Genomic DNA, 20,599 nt, shown 5'->3' on the forward strand with positions numbered 1-20,599 from the left:
AAAGGGTCAGATTGTTAAAACTTCGGGCTTTTAATGTTTCATTTGAGACTTTGGCTGCGGGAGGCAGGAGTCTGCTCAGAACTGAGCTTTTTGCAGAGGCTCCGGGCTTGTCCAAACCACAAAAGTGTCCTCTGGGAAGGTTACGGGCATTGGGAGGACTTTCCTGGAGGATGCAAAATATTTGTGCTTGTTTAGATTCGACCTCGAGTGGTTCAGAGTCAGGCTGGTCCCAGCGAGGCCCGAGTGCTTTGTTGATGGCAGTCGCATGTGGAAGCACCCGAAATAATGAAACAATCTGAGTCAGAGCTGGGCCTTTTATCTCAATAATGGAGATCGTCATCGTTGCGGTGGGAGTGCCACTGATGGGGAGCGAACGGTGTGTTAGGGAGGAAGGTTTTGGCGCTCAGAAAAGCCKCAGCCCTGGCGGTGCAGGGGTTAACAGCAGCGAGGGTCAGCGAGTCTGGCTTTGCTGGGATTTAGCGCCAGCTGCAGATGTGCTGCTCTGGATGCTTCCCGCTGGAATGGGGGCGGTGGAAGGGGGGGAATGGCCGCTAAAACCTCTTTATTACTTTGTGCAGATACCCGCTGAGGGCAGCCAGTGCTTCAGCGAGGGCAAGGGCTCCTTGTCCCGGTGCCAAACCTTCTGCCCCACAACCTGTGACGGGAAAGTCTCGGTCAGCCGGGCAGGAAGGGATGAGCTCAGGCTCCGGCCGTACCGGGTCACCTCTGGCCTGGTGGCAGCGGCTCATCAGCTCTGCAGRGAGTTCACCAGAGCTCCATCCGGCTTATTTCAGCCCCTCTCTCCTGGGGGTGGGCGTACTGACATGCTTTGSAGTGCATCATCTGGTTCGTGTTATGCCTGGCAGGAAGTCCAGCCTCGCCGGCCCGGGAGGCGGAGGGGCCGCGATTTTGGCAGGGAGAGCGAGAGCAGGGGGAGGAAAAGAGGCAGAGGAGGGGGTGATGTAGCGTGCTGCTCCTCTGGTCCCCAGGGAGAGGCTGTCTGGCACTCGTGAGCCCCAGGGCAGCCCGGCTGGAGGAGGCTCTGGAGAGGGTTTGGAGCATSCCGGGCGATGCGGCTGCGAGGGAAGAGTGATGGGGCTGAGCAAACTGGCACTGAGCATGGCACAGCTGCCAGCCAATCCTCCTCCCAAGCCTTTTTTGCTCTTAGTTCTGCCCTGGGCTGTGCAGGGGAATGGTCAGAGCCATCCCTGCATCCCCTCGCTCGGGGAAATGAGACAAATTCCTCACAGATAAATTCCTCCTCTTTCTGTGCAAGTCATGGTGTGAAAAGGGGCATCCCAGAGGGGTGCACGGTGACCCACGGCCTTCTGAGCAGCATTTGGGGTGCACTGGATGTTCACTGAACAACTGGGGAAAGGAAAAAAAGTGTCAGTGTTGTGACAATTGCAGTGGTGGGGTTGTAATCCTCAGGCAGAGYTTCAGATGCACACTGAGAGGAGAAGGCAGATTATTTGAATAAGAACCCCCAGGGACTGTCAGGGTTTTGCTGAGCCCTGTTTTTGCTGACTGTCCCCTCAGCCAAAGGGAGCTGMCTGGGCTCAGCAGGGTTCAGCATCTGCTGGGTTTTGGCAGAGCTGTTCCAGCTTGGGTGCACAGCCTGGTCCCCACAGGGAATAGAGATCCCTGGAAAGCTGCTGGGCAGCTTGTGGCTCGCTCTGGTCCTCTCYAAACCCCCAGGGATGGCAGCAGGGAAGACTTTGCCTGTATCCCACAGCAACYGTATCGATCACCAGGCATCACTCTGAGGCCTCCCAGCCCTTGAGCCGAGTGTTCTCACCGTGATTTTAACCACAGGGGATGGAAAATTTAAACTGTCTCAAATGGGGGTTGACAGAGCAGCTTTGCAGCCCTTTTGCTTTGACCTTCCCGGTTCCAATCCACTCCAAATCGGCAGTGAGTGTCAATCCTTCCAGTCCAGCAGGAAATTCAGAGTGAATTTGGTGCCTCTCCTGCTCCTCCTGGCTGGGAATGGCCTAAAGCACCACTGTGGATGACACAGATCGAAACTTTCACAAAACTGATGTTGCTGAACCTCTGACAAGGCTGGCTTATAAAAAAAAAAACATGTCCTTGCTATTCTGGCCATGTTTGTTTTCTGAACAATTAGGAGATTTTCAGTTGCTAAATGCATCCTTGAAAACTTGAATTGCTCAGCCCAGATRCCTTGGAGGTCAGTGCTTGTTCTTTACAGCTGGGAGGGAGGGGCAAAGATCTCTCTTAAAAGCCATTTTCTCCTCGCTTCCTATGGTGCCTTTGGAATAAGATCCTTTTCTCCCAGCCCGTTCTCCTCCCCCAGGCACAACCTGATAYGTCCCTTGCAATTTGCCAGATGAACATCATCTGTTGGTATTTCTTGGATGGGGTCCTACCTTCTGGCTCCCTTCCAGAGAGGTTTGGAGCAGGCTGGGATGCTRATTGTTGGTGGCTGATGCAGGGTGACAATGACAGAGGTGCAAGGGATTTTTAATTTTTTTTTTTAATTATTATTATTTGAGATGGTAACAGAGAAATTGGAGAGAAGCTTCGGAATGTGTTTGTGCAATCATTGTTTTACTCAAGGGTGCCATGCTGTGTTTCCACAAGGATGGGAATCCCCTCACTGGGATCTCACTGAGCTTTTAGTGGATTTAGTACCAGATTGGCAGCCTTGGAAATTGAAATCTTTGYTTATTCACAGGCTGAATGGGCAAGCCACCCCCCAGGCCACCCCTAGGCCTCAGCATCACTCAGCCTCAGCCCCCCACCCCAGATCACACTATTGCTCCATTACAACCTCCTTTTTAGGGTGGAATCATCAGTCAGGGGCAAGTAAATGCACTCTTGGAGTAATTCCCCATTTCCCTGTGCCTGGCTTTGGGGTGTGATGAGCAAAAGGAGCATCTGGCCAGCTCTGCCTGCGGGGATGGGTCTCACTGAGCTGGCACCCACCAGTGTTAGGGATTTGGGGGTGGCTGTGCCACCCCACACTTAGGGCTGTTTTTAGGGCCCGCTGAGCTGGTCTGGCCATAGGAAGGGTTTCACCACCAGCAGCTCCTCCATCTCCCTTCCCAGCTCTCCAACCAGCCACTCTGTCCCCCGAGSGGAGTGTAATTGAGGGAGGAAAGAGCTTATTTAGGTCACTCTAGACCACATTTAAAGGCTGGGTATGCCCTGCTCACACTTTCTCTAACACCGTTATCTCCAGAGCTGCCTAACAACTGCCTTTCAAAAGGACATATTCAGTTTTTTTTAAAATATATCCTTGCAGCAGGGCTGTCTCAGTTCTCAAATATTTCTTCATCTCCCACGGACTCAGCAAGAGGGGGGAAAAAAATGTGGTTGCTAGGGAGCAGGATTTGGATACAAAGCTGGCTGAGCTGCTGGCGGGGGGCCCGGGGGGCTCCGGCACTGCTCGTGGCCACTCAGGGTTTTTGCATTGCTTTGGTGGGATGGCACCTGTGGGGTCTGGGTGAGGAGGAGCAGGGTTTGGAACATTCTTTGAGCCTTGGGGAGAAAGGAGTTGGGTGGAAGTTGCACTTTTTACAGGTTAAAATGGGTTAGATCCCCCAGCAGCATCCATGGCTGGTCCCAAATTTGTGTCTGTCGTTCCAGGGGTCTGTGGGACCTTTGCTTTGCAGAGAGAAGCATCTGTAGGCTGAAAGGTGATGCTGGCAGTGGGGTTTGGTGCCCAGGAATTCCTGTGAACATCATGTTGAAATGGTGGMAGCCTCTGGAGCATTTTGGGAACACCCACAGCAGGGAAGGGCTGGGATGTTTGGGTCCCCCCGTTATCAGTTTGTGTCATGTGGGGACCCACCCGCACGTCAGAGCCGGCTCAAACAGCCCCAATAACGACGGGAGCACTTGGACTTTGCTCCTGAGTCATTAGGGAAAGGGAGTGCAGAGCTCGGGCAAGGAGCACTAATCCTAATAATCCAAATAATCCCAGTAATCCCAGCAATCCCAGCCCCTCCTCCGGCTGGCAGGTTGGCTGCTTGAAGGGAGTCACGGGGAGGGGGTTGGAGCAGGGGCAGCTCTGCTCTGGGGTTTGCAGAAAGGTTTCTGTGCTGGCCCTTTTGTCCCCTAACACCTGGGAACAGCCCTGGGAACACAGAGGTGCCRGGAAAATCCTTTCCTAATTCCCAGCATGCGGTGGCGTGGGCTGTGTTGAGCAAACCCTGCTCTCTTCAGCTGCGGGGAAGTGACTCCAACACCTCAAACCTCCGTCCCTCTCACCTGCTTTTGGTTTGTTTTTGTTTTTGTGATGCTATGCAAATCCCCTCTCTGGTTTTCGGTTACATTCCCGCGGCTGTGTTGGCACGGGYTCTTGTAGGGCAGCACTTTTACATTAAATAACAGCGAGTTCCCTCTACCTGAGGGTCAGGAGCTATGTGACAGCTGAATGTCAGCGCAGATTAAGCACAGGCAGAGGCTCCTGGCGTGGCCCGTTTGGCTCCACAGCGGTTTGTTTTCRTTGCACCGTTGGTATTTGGATGAGCTCTGCTGTCAGAAACATGCTGGGACGGGATGGGGCATTTTCCCTCTGCACATGGGGTGTTTGGGGCCGTGGGGAGCAGCTGCCTGGGGAGCCCCAGGCTCAGCAGAGCAGGATGGGGATGGCTCCAGCTGCCAAATCCTCAGAGCTGACAGAGAAGGGAAAATCAAGTTGGTCTAACTTGCAAACAGAGCAGATTGGAGAGGAAACTAAACGGAGGCAACTTCATCTGGAATGCTGAGGCATTATTTTTAGAGCGGCTTTGCTTTCTGCTAACCACACTCCAGCGGCTCRGCTCAGGGCTCCTGTGGAAACCTGCTTTTCAAAGGACTTCTTTTCATGTGATGGAGCAAAACCACGCACCCTTTCCCTGCTCTTTGCAGCGGTCGGATCTCCATGGAGATTCCCAAGCCGAGAGCTGCCCCAGGCTCCTGCCCCAGCCAGAGCGTGTTTGTGAAATGATGTGTTTGCTTTGGGTTCACCTCTTAGAGTTGGAACTGGCTTCAGGAAACCAGGGTTTAGCCAGGCTGGGCAAAGCCAAGCGGGACTGGCAGGGGCAAAGCTGAGCTGTGGGAACTCAATCTGATGCTGAAGCACCGCCTTTATGTGATTGGGGGGTTCAGGACCACAGTTTGGGCCAAAACCCCAGGGATTTTGTTCAGACATATGTCTGAAAGGTTCAGCTGGTGGGTGCTGCTGTCAGCAGAACCCAGGAGCTGCAGGATGTGATTTATCACCTTAAAGCAGCTCAGCTTTCCCCCAAATGCTGCTCTTGGGTTGATTTTGGTGATGTTTTTGACGGCTGTGYGGTCCCAGCTGCAGTCCTGCTGATCCAGAGCCCCGTGCCGAGCGATGCGTTGGCCGTGCCCGTTGCTGGTGACAGCCACTGGGATTACTGGATTTCTAGACAATGTGATTTACTCGATTCGGTCCCGGTTACAACAGTGAGAGCTGGCAMAAGGACAGGACAGGCCTGGCTGGTTCTTGCCTTGCAGTGCTGGGGTGACTCAGAGCGCAGCTATGGCTCACTCCAGTGTCATAACAAACACTTATTCCCCGAGGTGCTTTTTTAGGGGGGGTGTATTCCACAAACTCCATCTCTCCCATGGATTTTGGAGTGTTCCTCAGCAAMACTCAGCTCTGGGAGGATGGGGCTGTTTGAGGTTTAACTTCTTAGTGCAGGCAACGCCAAAGAAAGGAGTCAGGGAAGGAAGGTGGGCACCTCTGCCCCTTTCACCTTAGTGCTGCCCCATGGTCATGGAGCACTTCAGCTTTTTGTGTGTCCCAAAAATCATTTTTTAAGTGGAAGGGCGAGCTGCAGGAATGCTCAGCTGGGAATCCCAGGGGATGAGCGGGGCAGGGTGGCAGGAGCAGATGATTCGGGCTGGGAACGTGCCTGTACTGGCTCACCCAAGTGCCGTGGCCGGGAGGAGCAGGCACCTGCGTGTTGGTTTAGCTGCTCCCGCATGGTCCGTGGCCAAACCCGCACCTTCAGAGCAGGGCTGAGGGTCTGGGGAGGGAATTCACCCTCCCTTCCTGAGCACCCACATTCCTTGTGCCCCGGGATCCCGTGCACCCAGAGCTCAGGGCACAATCTGGGTCCAAACCTCACTGCTGGGGCTCCCTGTGTGTTCAGGCACTTGACAACAGCTGGATTTGTATCTTTTTCCAGTTGTTTTCTCCCCAAAAGTGCCATTTAATGGTAAAATCTCGGCTATTTCAGCTGTGGAAATCCCGATAGTTGTCCCCCAGGTGTCGGCTTGTTGACACCTGCTCATGCAGCACCTCCTGCCGCCTCGACACCTCTTTAAATAACGCTCCAAATGTGAGATTGTGTTGATTACGAAGCAAAAGCGCTCTTCCACCTTCTCACGGGGAGGGGAACGAGCAGCGGGATAACCCGAGAACGGAGGGAATGGAGCGGGATAACCCGAGAGGGTAAAGGATGGAGCGGGATAACCTGAGAGGGGAAGGGATGGAGTGGGATAACCTGAGAGGGGAGGGGTTGGAGCGGGATAACCCGAGAGGGGAGGGGATGGAGCGGGATAAACTGAGAGGGGAGGGGATGGAGCGGGATAACCCGAGAGGGGAGGGGTTGGAGCGGGATAACCTGAGAGGGGAGGGGTTGGAGCGGGATAAACTGAGAGGGGAGGGGATGGAGCGGGATAACCCGGGAGGGGAGGGAATGGCCGAGGGAGAGCCGCAGCTGGGATGTGCCGGGACCCGCTGGGGCTGCGGGTGTCAGGAGGAGGTTGGGACGAGCCGGGCTGATCCCGGGAAGCACATGCCAGCAGCAAATGGAGGAGCCGCGCGTCATCCCCGGCCGGGGTGGGAGCTGGGCGAGAGGGGCACGACCGGAGAACAAAGCCTCGCATTTATTCCCCCGGCCGTCCTTTCACCGTCAGCCCCTCTCTGCCTCCCTGCGCTGGATTGTTCCTGCATTTTCTCTGCTTCAGCTGTTTACTGGGTCACCCTGGTGCAGACACGCACACAAAGAGCGAGCCATCCCCGAGCCTGTCCCTGTGCCACCGGCGCTGTCAGCCCCTCTGCAGCACAGTGGTGCCATTGATCCGGCTGGCAGAGCGTGTCCTGTGCCAGCCTGGGCTGGGGGCATTCAGATTTCCCCCCGGGCATCCTCTGGGGTGATGGGATTTAAAGGAAGGGGACCCAAAAAATCTGGGCTTGTCAGCTTTGCCCACGTGAAATCACACCAGGTTTGGTGGAGGGAATGTGGGTTGACGTAAAGCAGAGCAAACACATGGGTGGACACATTTATTTCACGAGGGCTTATTTTGGTTGGGCTTATCTACGCTAAGGATGTGTCTGAGGTAAATCGGAACTAGCTTTGTTCAAATGGAAACGGAGGGGAAAGGTGCAGGTTCTGCCAGCCAGGCTGTGGCTTTTGGACAGCCCCCAGCCTGGCCACCTCAATTTGTGCACCTTCAAAATTCCAGGAAGGTGGGATTTTTTGATTTTTCCCCTCTGCAAGCTGCAGGATGGGAATTACTGCACAGGCACCTGAATTTACAGCTTAACCCAGGCTGCTCGGGGATGGTGTGTGATAAAACCCACTGGGAATGTCGGTGTGGGGCTGGTGGGATGGTTCATCATGGCATGGGGGGCTGAAAGCCCTCCTGGGGCTGGGCAGGGGTTTTACAGCTGGCAGTTTTTGCAGTTGTGATCTTTGTTTTGCCCTGTGCTCATCCCACCAGGTTCGTGCCACAGGCGTGTGCCCAGGTGAGCACTTCATTCATGCAGGACATGGGTGTGCCAAGGCAAGGGGCAGGTTTGGCAAAAGGAGCTGATTTTATTGCATCTGGTACTTTTAAAACTAATTTTTTTGGCTGTCTGAAAGCTGGAGAATATTCAAAGTTTTGTGTCTCTGGAAATATAGAGAGTTTTGGGAAAATTAAATCACTTGCAGGTGATGATCCATGCAAGGGACAAGCATTGCCCTGGAGCTGGCACAGGGAACAAGTCTGTGTGTCCTGTGAACGTGTGTTAACACAGAATTGACATTTTCAGGTGTGACCATTCCAATCAGTCTCAAGGAACGTCAGCTCCAAGTGCCAACCTCATCTCCATCCCTTATCCAAGACACCTGGCAGTTATTGCTGCAGCAGAAATGACACATTTGGTGCACCAGGGCYCTGCTTCAGAGGTGGAATCAATAGAGCAGCATTAGGTCAGGTAGTCTGGAACTCTTCAGGGCACCCCTCATGTTTTAATTCACATTTGAACGAGGCACTGGGGAGCTGTCATGTTGCATGTGACTTCCAGGTGCTACTGTGCACCCAGAAAAAAAAAAAACAATTTTGAACTTTTGTTTCAGTTACTGTTTTTTGCATATTTTTCTGTTTCCATCTCAGTAAAACGCAACCCTTTTGTTCCGAGCCGAGATGACTTGGGATGAGACGCTCGATCTTTATTTAACCTCGCCGAGCTGCATCTATATTAATTTTTTATGCACCRTTTTTTCACCAGCTGTGTCATTCTGGTTTCACTTCCAGTAATGCCCCGGGGGCTGTGGGTGAGTTGGTGGCAGAGCAGTTGCTCTGCTCAGAGCCTGAGTTGTTGGCTCTGGATGKGGATTCTGCCCGAGCACACGCCAGRGCCATCACGAGCACAGGGCTCAGGGCTGTGGAGCAACAGCCAGAACTGCTGTGTTGGCGGGATCTTTTTTTTTTCCATTAACTTAGAGAGGAAGCAAAAGCTGCTGCAGTCAGTTTTCTGYGAAGAGGAGCCCATCCCAGCACGTCCCCTGCTCTGGTGGTGTTTCCAGATGGGGTGCAAGTGGCTGGTGGTCATCTCTGCTCCTAGGTGTAGGAAACACAGGGTTTGGAGTTAGCTACTCATTCTTGTTGAGGCTGCAGTTTGTTTTTCACTGAGGAGTCCCCCTGGTGCCCCCAGGAAATGCATCCTTCCCACCTCAGGGGTCTGATCCTACCCCTTGAAGGCTGGGGGATGGAGTGGCCGTGCACAGTCTTTGATTTCAAACCATAAAAAGAGAAAAAAACTCTCTCCATGTGGGAATGCTCTTGGTTTTCTTTAAAAGCAAACCAGGAGCAAATGGGGGAGGGATCYTGTGTATCTGCTCTGTCTCGTTCCTGGGCTGGAGCACTGAGCTCCTAATCCTTGCTCCAGCCACTGACTCACTGTGTGCGAGTCACAAGATGCCTTTGTAACCCATCTGCCAGCTTCCCTTCTCCCTGAGCTGCCAGGGTGGACAGGGCTGCCTTTGGGTGCTCCCTGCAGCCCCTCGGGGTCTCAGACACGGGATCACACCGGCTGTCAGCCTCAGGAGCCCCAGAACACGAGGGAGAAAGTGTAGGATCCCCACAAGAGGCAGCTATGGGGTGATGTGGCCTCTCTGCCCCATCCTGGGTGATGAGCTGGCTGCAGGGCTGTTCCCCTGGGGCACAGCTTTCCATGCTGAMAAACCTGGAGCAGAGGGACAGGAAAACTCAGCTGTGGAGCCCAGGAATTGAAGGGGAGAGAACAGGCCCTCAGCTGTCACCACTGGCTTGGTGTCCTGGCAGAACCCTCCCTTTTTCATGGTGGGTTTAACTTTAGCTTTTTGCCCTTTTTCTGTTCTTTTCCTGTTTCCTCCTTTGTTGTTGTGTTTTAGTGGGCTGCTGGAATGGGTCGTGGTTTGAGGCAGCTCAGAGCAGGCAGGGAGGAAGGCAGGGAGTGTTGAAAACCCAAAGGAATCGTGTGTCTCTGCTGAACATCTCTGTACACAGGGGAGCCAGGGCTGGGGACTGAGCTCCATCAGCAGAACAGGAACGTTCAGGGGGAAAAGAGACAGAGGGAGATCAACTTATCCAACTGGAGACACCCCAGGACCACCATGGCCATYGCTGGGATGGTGTTTGGGAGCAAAAGTGCTCTGTCCTCGGTGGGKCTGCTGTTCCAAAGCACATCCCCTGAGTCACCAGCGTGGGCACCTTTCCTTCCCCCAAAAACAGGGGATGTTTGTCAGCTTCCTCGCCAGCYTGGGGAGTCCTTGGAGCCTTCCTGAGCACAGCCAGGGGAAGGAAACTGTCAGTGAGCGCCAGGAGAGGATGATCCCTCGAGGCAGAGCCGTGGGGAGCAGCCACTGCAGGGCTTTTTGCATGGAAGTCCCCGTGAGGAAGAGCGTTGTGCTGCGTGTGCTTATTTGGGATGTGCAGGACAGAGGGTGCTTCTGCTTTTGCGGTCTTTATCTTCGCTTCACAGAACGSCTCTTGTTTTCCTTTCACTACCCCGGGGGTGACTTTTTTCCTATTTCCTTTTGCACAGTTCTGTGGGCTGAAGAGGTCCCAAAGTGGCTGCTGTTCCTTGCAGGGGCTCGGGGTTTTCTCCTGAGGGTGAAATGAAAGTTAATTTGGGGTTGGTGTCRGTCACGGGGAGCACGGGCTGYGGTGGAGCCGCTTCCTTTCRTTTCCAGAAAGGCCCGTTTCCCCTTGCTGCTGGGAAGGGGTTATTCTGAGAAGRCCTTGGGGGTTGTAAAGACCAAACTCCCACTTGCTGTTTCTGCCTTTGTCACCTTCCATCGAGCTCTTTTGAGCTTGTGCAAGCGCGGGGCTTCAATGGGAAACTCCTGGTGACGTCTSYGAGKCTCGGCTCTGCCTTTTCTGATCTCRGTAATTCCCRACAGGCACAAATTCCTGGCTCCCCATGGGCAGGGTCAGTGTYTGCTCCTCTCTTGTGGCTGGCAGCAGCAGCCCCTCTGAAATCAGGGAGCTGTGCTGTACCTGCCTGCAGAACAGGCATTTTGGGTAGCTCAACTGGAAGGGAGCAGAGTAACACGAATATTTTGATTGTTAAACCAGCTGCAGTGCAGGGACATCGGTAAAAGCACTTTGAGCAGTCGTGCCTCTTCCACGTGTGCTGAAATGAGTATCTTTTTCCACCGCCAGTTTATTATTTTTGTGCCTTTGGAGGCTGGTGCACTAACCCGGGACCAGAGCTCTTGAGAGCTGGTAATTGTTGGGTAATTGTGTGTGTGTAACTGTGGGGATGCTGTCCTGCTCACACTTAATCCTGCACTTTGCTCCTGTCTCACTGAAACCACCTTGGTGATCRATCTCGAGCACTTTCCAAAATGCAGAGCCAATGTTTTGCTTTGCTGTTTGGTTTTTTCCGTTTTCCCCTCCCTTCATCTGCCGGGAGGAGCCGAAGGCCGAGTCCCTGCTGCTCTCTGGGGGTCCCTCAMACCCTTCCCCCAGGCTCACAAACCTTGGCTGCATCTCAGAGCTCCTTTAATCCTCCGTGTGAAGACGTGGGCTTTGACACCACGCCGAGAACGGGGAACATTCACCAGAGAGGAGCAGAGTTTACTGCACGGAGCAGGAATTCCTCGCTGCTGTAGTCACAAAAGCTTTGAGCCGTCACTGGGAGCTCYGGGGCTGGCTGCAGTTGCAAGAAGCAGTCCCCAGACCCAGGGCAGCCATCTGGTGCAGACCTCCCGCTTCAGATTTCAGGGGCTGAACTCCTGCAGAGTTCACTCATGGCTCTGCTCYGCACAATTCTGCATCCTGAGTTCAACATGTGGCTTTTCCTCGCGCCCCTCCAGCCTGACTCTGTTTCCTGCTGCATGGAGGGGGCCAGGATTGCACGCTGAGCTGGGGGAATCAAGTCAAACACTCATTTTTCTGTCTTTCCTTCTCTTGGTGCCCATCTTGCAGCGTGTTGGAGCTCACTTTTTGGGCTGTTGGGTCCTGACTGTATGAGTTTGGTGGAAGGTGCAGATGCTGTAGCCATCAAAYCTTGCTGCAGATGTTTAAAGCAATGCCTGGGCCTGTTGGATTCTTCTCTCATGCCAACAGAAGGGGCTGTTCACCTRTGTCTCACACTCAACACTGGTGAAGGAGGTTTGTGTGCTGGCTGAGCCCCCCTCATGTTCCCTTTATCTGAGGGACAGACAATTCCAGCAGATGTGATGGGCAGGCAGCAGGGAGCAGTGACTGTTCCAAAATTAACAGCACTTTTGAGTCTCTTTCGAGCCCATTTTGAGGACATCCAGCTTTGTCTGAYTCGCTGGAAATCCCGCCATGAGCGCAGCATTCTGGGTGGTGCACAAACATCAGCCACAGGTCAAGGTTTTGAGCCTCTCCCAGCYTTCCTCCCTCCTCMTCCTCCCATCTGCAGGTGGAAAAASGTGTGCTTGGTGCAGATGTTGGAATGAGACTCCTCAGCTCTGTCCTGCTGCCGCTTTTTGCTCATTGGGTTTTTCACCAACGTGCACGGAATGCGTGATCAGCATCTCGGAGGAGCAGCGGCGGCGAAGAGGAAGCTCACTCGGAATATAAATAACCGAATTTCAGAATGTCCCAGTGTAGCAGCTCTCCTGGCTCTTGGCAGGGAAGCCGTGGCCTTCGCGTGCGGTTTGCGAAGGGGGAACTTYGGGGGATATCGCGCGAGTCAGCAGGACCAAAAAAAAAAAAAAAATAATGAATGAATCTGACAGTCTTGGATAGGGGAAGGAAATGAAATTTGCTTTCACGCACATCGAGCCGGGGTGTATCCTCTGCACGTGACACGAAATGCAGAGTGAAAACCCTGCACAGTTGTGGCAATACTTTCCACTGCAGTTGCACAGCAGCTGCCAATGATTCATGGGTTGATCCTGAGATGGTTTTTTCCTCCCATATGATTTAATTTATGAATTTAATTGCATGTCAGCAAGCATCTGATTTTTTTTTCTTGATGCTTGTGTCTGGGGTTTACAATGCCCAGCCAAATCTCTTTCCTGAGTTAGACCGTGCAGGGCTCTGGTCCTGCTGGACCCAGAGCTTTCCTCCAGCCCAAAGTCTCAGCATAAGTGGGAGGTTCACAGGGTGGGGCTGATGTGCAGGTTGGGTGATGAAGGCTGGGAAAGAGCCCAGGACAAATTGGGAAGYGTTCCCATGGCTTTTCTTTTGGTTGTAAGCAGCATTTACCCGTGGAAGAAGGACAATTGGCCAGCTGGGTTTGGTGCTGTCACTGTAGGTGGGGGATCCAGAGGGGACACAAAACTTTGGTTGTGCCAGTCCCGCAGGACACTGTCCTTGAACATGAATTTATGCCATAATTTGAACAAAAGAGGGACACACACAGGTCGTTTGGTGTCTGCTGCCTCGTGTGGGTGCTCTAGGGTCAGTCTGGGATCCTGGGAAAGGCTCCTGATGTTCACAGCAGGGCCTCACAACTCCTCAAGCTCCAGCAAACCAAACCTCTCCGCAGTCTGGCGTGAAGTGAGAAATGCAGGTTCAGCAGAAAGTGAAAAAGTCAGTAACCCTGCCCAGGGGGATTCTCTGCCCTCATTCATTACAACCATGAATGARAGGCTTTTTCAGGAGGCTTCCCCTCAGTCTCTGAGCTGGCTGTGTGTCCCTGCCATGATTCCTCGTGATGAACAAGCCTGTGGCTGGAGCAGGGTGTGATAACAGAGCAGTGGCAGTGCTGTGCTGGTGCTGCTGATAGAGGAGGTGCTTGAAGAGCCTTGGGGTGCATGTTCATCCATCAGCTCCTGCCCTCTGAGATGGGCATCCTCTTCTGAGCCTGGAGCCCTGGGTGTGGCTGTTCCCACGTTCACAGGGATGGTTTGGAGGAGGGTTTTTTGCAGGGAGCAGTGTCACTTCTGGGGCTCCATCTGAAGGCTCCATCCTGCGTTGCTCCATGGCAGTTTCTTCCTCAGCAAGCCCTGTGGTGTTTTCAGGGCTTTTTGTGCTCCAGAGGGGCTGTTGCATGGAAAGCCATAGGCTTGTTCTGGCAGGAGAGGTTTGTCCTCATAAACAAAAATAGCCCCAGTGTGTGGCCATCTCCCCCTGTAACCAGTTTGCCACTCAGGCATTTCCCCCATCTGCTGAGCTGTGGGTTTTGGTGTGTGTTCATCCCTGCCCTGCCATTTGGCGAGGGGGATGGAGGGCGGGGGAGATCCCCGCGGTGTTTAAAAGGATCTGGATAAATCTTCTTACGGGAGGCACTGACTCAGCAGAGTGTGGTTAGGGAGGAGGAGGAGGAGGAGGAGGAGGGAACCAAATTGTCCTTGTGGGGCTGGAGCTGAGCCCGGGCTGGCATGTGGTGCTGGGGGAGGTGTGTGCCTGGGGCCCTGCCCTGAGGAGCATCGCCCCTTCCCTCACCAAATTTTAGGTGCTCCCATCCTCCAAAGCAGAAATGGGAGCCTCATGGCTGGGTGTCACCCAGAGGGGCTGTCCCCTGTCCCTTGTGCCCAGATGTGTCCTGGCTTTGCCTGACCCCACCCTGGTGCAGATCCTTAGGATTTCCCCCAAGCTTTGAGCTTTCCCTTTGGATTTCGGCCTCGCTGCCAGAGCTGGTGGGTGGCTTGGTTTGACAGTTATTATTGAAGTTATTATTGAAGGTTATTATTGATTAGGGAAGGGCACTGAGGTGCTTGGTTCYTGCAGGGACACTCTGCTCAGAGCARGAGGCGATGTCACCTCGWGGGAAAGGCTTRGGGAGGGKGACAGCCAGKGCTGTGCTGTCACTGTCCCCTGGTGCTGGCACAGCCTGGCTTTGCTGAAGGGCTGAATGTGGGGACATGGGGCAGACCAAGAGCAACTCCCAAAGTGCTGGCTCCACGGTGGGCAGGCTGAGCCAGCCAGACACACCGGTGTCACCCGGTTTGTGTTTCTGAGCAGGCGAGGGACACTCTGCCAGCCAGCTGCTGCCTTTGGCTTGCTGGGATCCCTCTTAGGAGCCACCAAATGATCCCTGCCACGCTTTGCTCCCCTTATCTCACGGTGTATCTTGTCCTTTTGTGCAGAGCTCCACACAGGAGATCGGAGAAGAGCTGGAGGATGGTGTGATCTACAGCATATCCCTGCGCAAAGTGCAGCTCCATCACACGGCCAACAAAGGGCAGCGCTGGCTGGGGGTAAGCTGGGGCAGCGCTCAGATGTTTCCCTGCCTTGGGAATTGGGTGTTTATTTGGGAAAGGGGAGGAACTCCTGCTGGCCTCTGCCCTATAGAAGGGGCACAGGGGTGAAAGAATTTGCAGCCCCATTTTGGAACTCTAATTTGTCGTAATTTGTCATTACACCAACTCTGTTTTGTGTCTGATTTTGGCACCCTCGAGGCCTTTCCTGGGATTTCCCGAGTGCTCAGGTGGTCTCAGCTGGGTTGCTGGTGTTTGCTGTCAGAGGAGACCCAGCTTTCCTTCCCCAGCCAGGAGATCCCAAGGCACTGTCAGGGTCCCAGCCTAGACCCGAGCTCATGAAGCTGCTGGGAACATTTTACACTTAATGGTGTCTGGTGTCCTCACCCAGCCCACTGACCTCTGCTCCTGCCCTGGCAGTTTGAGAACGAGTCGGCCTTAAACCTCTACGAGACGTGCAAGGTGCGGACGATAAAAGCCGGGACCTTGGAGAAGCTGGTGGAGTACCTGGTGTCAGCCTTCAAGGGCAATGATTCCACCTATGTCACCATCTTCCTGTGCACCTACCGGGCCTTTGCCACCACCAAACAGGTGCTGGACTTGCTGCTTAACAGGTGAGGCTGCCCCAAGCCCCAAAACACAGCTGGGGTGGGCAGGAAAGCCTCAGTGTCTTCTGCTGCAATGCTTTGGGGGTCTGGTGGCTTCTCCCAGCTCCATCAGCCTGAAGGTTTTGGGACAGGGCAGGGAGGATACAATTCCTGGAAAGCTGGGGGTCTTGAAGTGAGGTGGCCAGTGCTGGCTGCTTCCCTCTTCTTGTAATGGGGAGGTTGTGGCAGAGGGAGGAGCAGGACATTGTGTTCACCCCAATCCCTTGGCAGAGCTGGGGATGGTGTAGAGGGGGAAGAGGCTGCTCTGAGAGGCATCTGAGATTGCAGGGTGCTCACTGCCTCCTCTCTGTGCCCCCCAGGTATGGCAAACTCCACGTGCAGACGAACGGGGACCACGCCAGGCACGCCGTGGACGAGAGGATGGAGCTGAAGAAGTAAGCTGTGACACAGTGACACTGCTGTGGTGGCTCTGGTGGCAGCTCTTCGGGAGGGATGTGTTGTCCCAGCGGTCCAACGGGTTTCTCCTGGCCCCTGATTCTTTTTTTTTGTGTTTCCCCCCTTCCTGCAGCACCATCTCCTCCATCCTGGGGGCCTGGCTGGACCAGTACTCGGAGGATTTCCGCAAGCCCCCCGACTTTGCCTGCCTCAAGCAGCTCATCTCCTACGTGCGCCACAACATCCCCGGCTCCGACCTGGAGCGCCGAGCCCGCATCCTGCTGGCCCAGTTCCAGCAGCAAGAGCAGAGCGAGGCCGAGCCAGAAGGTGGGGTCCTTCCCCAGCCTGTGGGGTCATCTGGGGCTTCTAGTTGGCATTGGGGGTTTCCAAAACTTAAACCACGTGGCTGAACACCCAAAAGACCTGTTTACACGGGGCTAATCCAGCTGCACCAGGAGTGGGATTTCTAAGTGGATTAGCTGATCTGCCTTTAATCCTCTGTAGACACTTTCACTCAGGTTTAAAATGACTTTCCTTTTAGCTGAGCCTCGTTGCTGGAGGTGTGAAGCCAGATGGGAATTAGGAGCCTGGGTGTCTGCAGGGGGCTGGTGTGGGTCAGTGTGGGCTCTGCAGTGCTCAGCCTCTCCCTTGTGTCCTGCAGCTGTGGACCATGGCAGCTGCACCTTCCAGCTGGTGGAGGAGAACGGYGTTGGGGAAGGGAAGCCGGATTTCCTGTCCTTCTCCCCAGAGATGGTGGCAGAACAGTTCACACTGATGGATGCTGTRAGTATTCACCCACCAGCCGGGTCTGTGGTGCTGCCCCTCCCATCCCTTTTTCCTCCTGGCCTGTTCTCTCCCCAGTACCCCCAAAAAGAGACCCATCCCCACCCCTTTATCTTCCAGGAGCTGTTTAAGAAGGTGGTGCCTTACCACTGCCTGGGCTGCATCTGGTCCCAGCGGGACAAGAAGGGCAAGGAGCACCTGGCCCCCACCATCCGCGCCACAGTCTCGCAGTTCAACAGCGTGGCCAACTGTGTCATCGCCACGTGCCTCGGGGACCGCTCGCTGAAGCCRCAGCAGAGGGCCAAGGTGGTGGAGCGATGGATTGAAGTGGCTCGGGTAGGACAGCTCACCTCCCTCCTCCACCCTTCAAGGATGGGGTTTTGCCCTGCTGGAATCCCAGCAGATGCTCTGGGTTTTATTAACCTGAGTGCTGTCATTTTCTGGGTGTCCCCAGGAGTGCCGCATCCTGAAGAACTTCTCGTCGCTCCGGGCCATCCTCTCAGCCCTGCAGTGCAACGCCGTGCACCGCCTGAAGAAAACCTGGGACGAGGTGCTGCGGTAAGGAGCTCCTGCTGGGCTGGCTCCATGGGGAAGGACGTGCTGTGGCCCTTGAGTGTGTCAATGGGATCACATCAGCTCTAGCATCACCTCTTGGGGTGTGCCCAAAACCCAGGGGCCAGTGTAAGGTGTCAGGGAGCCAAGGAGGGTGAGGAGGTAAAAACATCATCATCATCATCTCACCTTTCTGTGTGAAACAGCTCAGAATAGCTCCCAAACACCAGCCTGGGGTCATTGGGTGAGCAGAAGAGAGCCCAAGGGGGTACCCCACTGTGGCAGCCTTGCTGACTTTTCCCGTTTTCCCCCTGAGCAGAGAGAGCTTCCGCACATTCCACGAGCTCTCTGAGATCTTCTCCGACGAGAACAACCACTCGCTGAGCCGGGAGCTCCTCATCAAGGTAGGGGAAAGGAGAACCCGCATTGCCCTGCTGCTGGAGGGCAGCTCAGGTCCCCGTGGTGTTCCAGCCACGAGGATAAAACCCTGGCAGAGCTGCTGGAATCACAGGATGGGTGTGCTGAGTCTGGGAAGCCTGCAGGGGTTCCAGACAAGGCTGGGCTTTCTCTTTCTCCACCCAGCTCATTACCTGGAACTGGCAGAGCAATTCAGGGAATAGATAAGCAGTGGGATGGGATCCAGAGTGCCAGGTGACAGCTGTTCCCCAGAGGCAGCTGCATGTCTGGTGCAAAGTCCTCTTGATTCCAGGTGGGGTGGTGGAGTTGGTGAAAGGCTGCAGCAAAAATGTCCTTCTTCCATATGGAGCCTTTCCACAGATCCCAGCCTAGCTCTGGTTTGGGGACTGAGAGGAAACAAAATGTAAAAGGGAATGAAACATCCCATTGAGGAGGCATTTATACAGAGCTGGAAATGAAAAATGAGAGCAGCAGTTCCTATTCACTAAGGCTCTCCTCTCCACGAGCCATGGAAAAGCTTTGATTTCCTCCTCTTCCCTACAAAGTTATATGAATGAAAATGGGTGGGAATTTTAGCCAATAGGTATTGGCACAGTGCCATTCCCCAGCTGTGCTGATCCCACCTCTCCCCACCATCCAGGAGGGCACATCCAAATTTGCCACCTTGGAGATCAACCCAAAGAGGGCTCAGAAGCGGCAGCAGCAGCAGCGAGAGATGGTGAGTCCAGCAGGRCTGTCCCTGTGCTCTGTGCCCTGTCCCAGCAGCTGCCCAGGCTGGTCCCAGCTCTGCTGACCCCACTGTCCCTTCTGTCCCCACAGGGTGTGATGCAGGGCACCATTCCCTACCTTGGCACCTTCCTCACGGACCTGGTGATGCTCGACACCGCCATGAAGGATTTTCTGGATGTATGTACCCATCCTCCCCTTCCTCCCAGAGTCTGGGCTGGTAAAGGGAGGGCTGGTGCCCTGTGTGTTCTTATCCCACACTGCATCCCAGATCTGACACTGCATCCCACACTGCATCCCATATCTGACACTGCATCCCGCACATCCTCTATCCCACACTGCATCCCATATCTGACACTGCATCCCAAATCTGGCACTACACATCCACCTCTGTCAGCCCAAGGAAAAGGGTCACTTTCTCAGCAGGGTTACCCCCACTGCAGCAGCAGCAGCAAGACAGAGATATGGAGGGGTGGGAGCAGTGTYTTTCTGCCTGCTCATACTGATCTGCATCTCTTTCTTTTCCAGGGTGGGCTGATCAACTTTGAGAAGAGAAGGAAGGTGAGAGCTTTGCCCCTGGCAGCTTGGTGCAATCACAGGTTGTGCCAGTGGCTTTGGGGTTAATCCCTCTCCTTTTACTGTCATGTTCTTCATTTTGGGGGAGGGGATTCTGGTCTCATGGCTTCCATTTGCTGCAGGAGTTCGAAGTCATTGCGCAGATCAAGCTGCTCCAGTCAGCCTGCAACAACTACAGCTTCACACAGGAGGACCAGTTCGTGGAGTGGTTCCACAGCCTGGAGCGGCTCAGCGAGGCYGAGAGGTGAGTGAGACGGGGCTGGGGCCGTGCTGCTGCCTCGGGTGCTCCCACTACTCATTTCCTCTGACAGCAGCAGCTGTCCCGTGCTCTCTGCTCTGCCTCCCTCACCCTTGGTGGCAGCACAGGGAGTTCAAACCCTTCTCTGTCCCCTCCCAGCTACGGGCTGTCGTGTGAGATCGAGCCCCTGTCGGAGTCAGCCAGCAACACGTTGAAGGCCAAGAAAAACACGGGCATCATCAAGAGATGGAGCGAGTGAGTGCCCGGYGGGATTGGGGTCAGCATGGGGCATCTCTGGCTGGGCACTGCAGGGGACAAGGCAGGAATTGCCGCTGTCCTGCCAGCCAGATGCACGTCACCCTGCTCCCTTCTCACCTGCCCCACCTCTCTCCCGGCAGCCGGCAGCCACCGAGCACYGAGCCCTGCGCCAGCGGCAGCTCCCACTCCAAATCCTTTGACCAGCTCAAGTGTGGGCAGTACCTGTGCAGTGGGGACGCCACCGACTCGGTGAGCGTCACCTCGGCCGGCTCCAGCAGCTCCGACGTGGAGGAGATCAACATCAGCTTCATCCCCGAGTCCCCKGACTGCCAGGAGAAGAAGGTACGTGGCAGCTCGCAGGGTCCAGGGCCATTGCAGCCGTGGTGTGGGTGTCCTGTCCCACCTCTGCCCYGGCGCTGGGGCTGGGGGGAGCAGGTGGGGACCCGGGAGCTGCTCGGGAGGCCCCTGCCCTTCGCTGCTCCGGCAGCACGGCAAGGCTCTCGTGCCTCCRGTGGCTGTAGTTGTGTCGGTCCCCCGTTGTCACAGGTCAGTGAGATCCCTCTGGCCTCCCTCCCCCAGCGCTGGTACGCCCCGTCTGTGGCCGATGGAGAAGCTAAACCCACTGTGTCCTCCGCATCCCCTCTCCTCCCTGCCCTCCAGTTCTGGGAATCCACCTCCCTCTCTTCCCTGGACACGTCAGGCATCGGCTCAGGCTCCAGCAGTGCCTCCTCCTCCTCCGTCTCCTCCACGCCGGTGACGGCCTCCCGCACACACAAGCGCTCGGTCTCCGGCATCTCCAGCTACTCCTCACTCTCGCTGCCCCTCTACAACCAGCAGGTCGACGACTGTTGCATCATCCGAGTCAGCCTGGCTGTGGACAACGGCAACATGTACAAGAGCATCCTGGTTAGTGACAGCCCCRRGGAAATGCCAGGGATGGGTGGCTCRTCCTGAATGGTACATTTTAGGAGGAGACTCTAGTGGGAGGCTTTGTGGGYTCACAGCGCTCTGTGCTCACAGGTGACAAGCCAGGACAAGACTCCTGTGGTTATTCGCAAGGCCATGGCCAAACACAACCTGGATGGGGACCGGCCTGAAGACTACGAGCTTGTCCAGATCATCTCGGAGGAGAGAGGTGGGTGCTGGGGTGT

At 55.0% G+C, this 20,599-nt stretch overlaps 1 protein-coding gene across 4 annotated transcripts in view; it reads left to right on the plus strand.

The window, feature by feature from the left end:
- The window catches only part of RALGDS (ral guanine nucleotide dissociation stimulator), a 42,562-nt gene that overhangs the window by 19,818 nt on the left and 2,145 nt on the right, over positions 1-20,599 (plus strand). For 2 of the 4 annotated variants that reach the window (XM_057371563.1, XM_057371561.1), the window contains exons 2-17: positions 14,745-14,855; positions 15,276-15,469; positions 15,823-15,897; positions 16,032-16,225; positions 16,560-16,681; positions 16,802-17,017; positions 17,136-17,239; positions 17,553-17,637; positions 18,291-18,368; positions 18,470-18,556; positions 18,905-18,937; positions 19,075-19,196; positions 19,350-19,445; positions 19,589-19,790; positions 19,995-20,354; positions 20,469-20,583. In XM_057371563.1, the coding sequence (XP_057227546.1) occupies positions 14,745-14,855; positions 15,276-15,469; positions 15,823-15,897; positions 16,032-16,225; positions 16,560-16,681; positions 16,802-17,017; positions 17,136-17,239; positions 17,553-17,637; positions 18,291-18,368; positions 18,470-18,556; positions 18,905-18,937; positions 19,075-19,196; positions 19,350-19,445; positions 19,589-19,790; positions 19,995-20,354; positions 20,469-20,583 (2,194 nt within the window). The remainder of the gene's footprint in view (positions 1-14,744; positions 14,856-15,275; positions 15,470-15,822; positions 15,898-16,031; positions 16,226-16,559; positions 16,682-16,801; positions 17,018-17,135; positions 17,240-17,552; positions 17,638-18,290; positions 18,369-18,469; positions 18,557-18,904; positions 18,938-19,074; positions 19,197-19,349; positions 19,446-19,588; positions 19,791-19,994; positions 20,355-20,468; positions 20,584-20,599) is intronic. The other 2 variants (XM_057371562.1, XM_057371564.1) reach the window with 2 other exon arrangements.

The sequence above is a fragment of the Malurus melanocephalus genome, unplaced genomic scaffold, assembly GCF_030028575.1.
Source record: "Malurus melanocephalus ecotype Western Australia unplaced genomic scaffold, MMel_1.1 scaffold_149, whole genome shotgun sequence".
NCBI classification, from domain to species: domain Eukaryota; kingdom Metazoa; phylum Chordata; class Aves; order Passeriformes; family Maluridae; genus Malurus; species Malurus melanocephalus.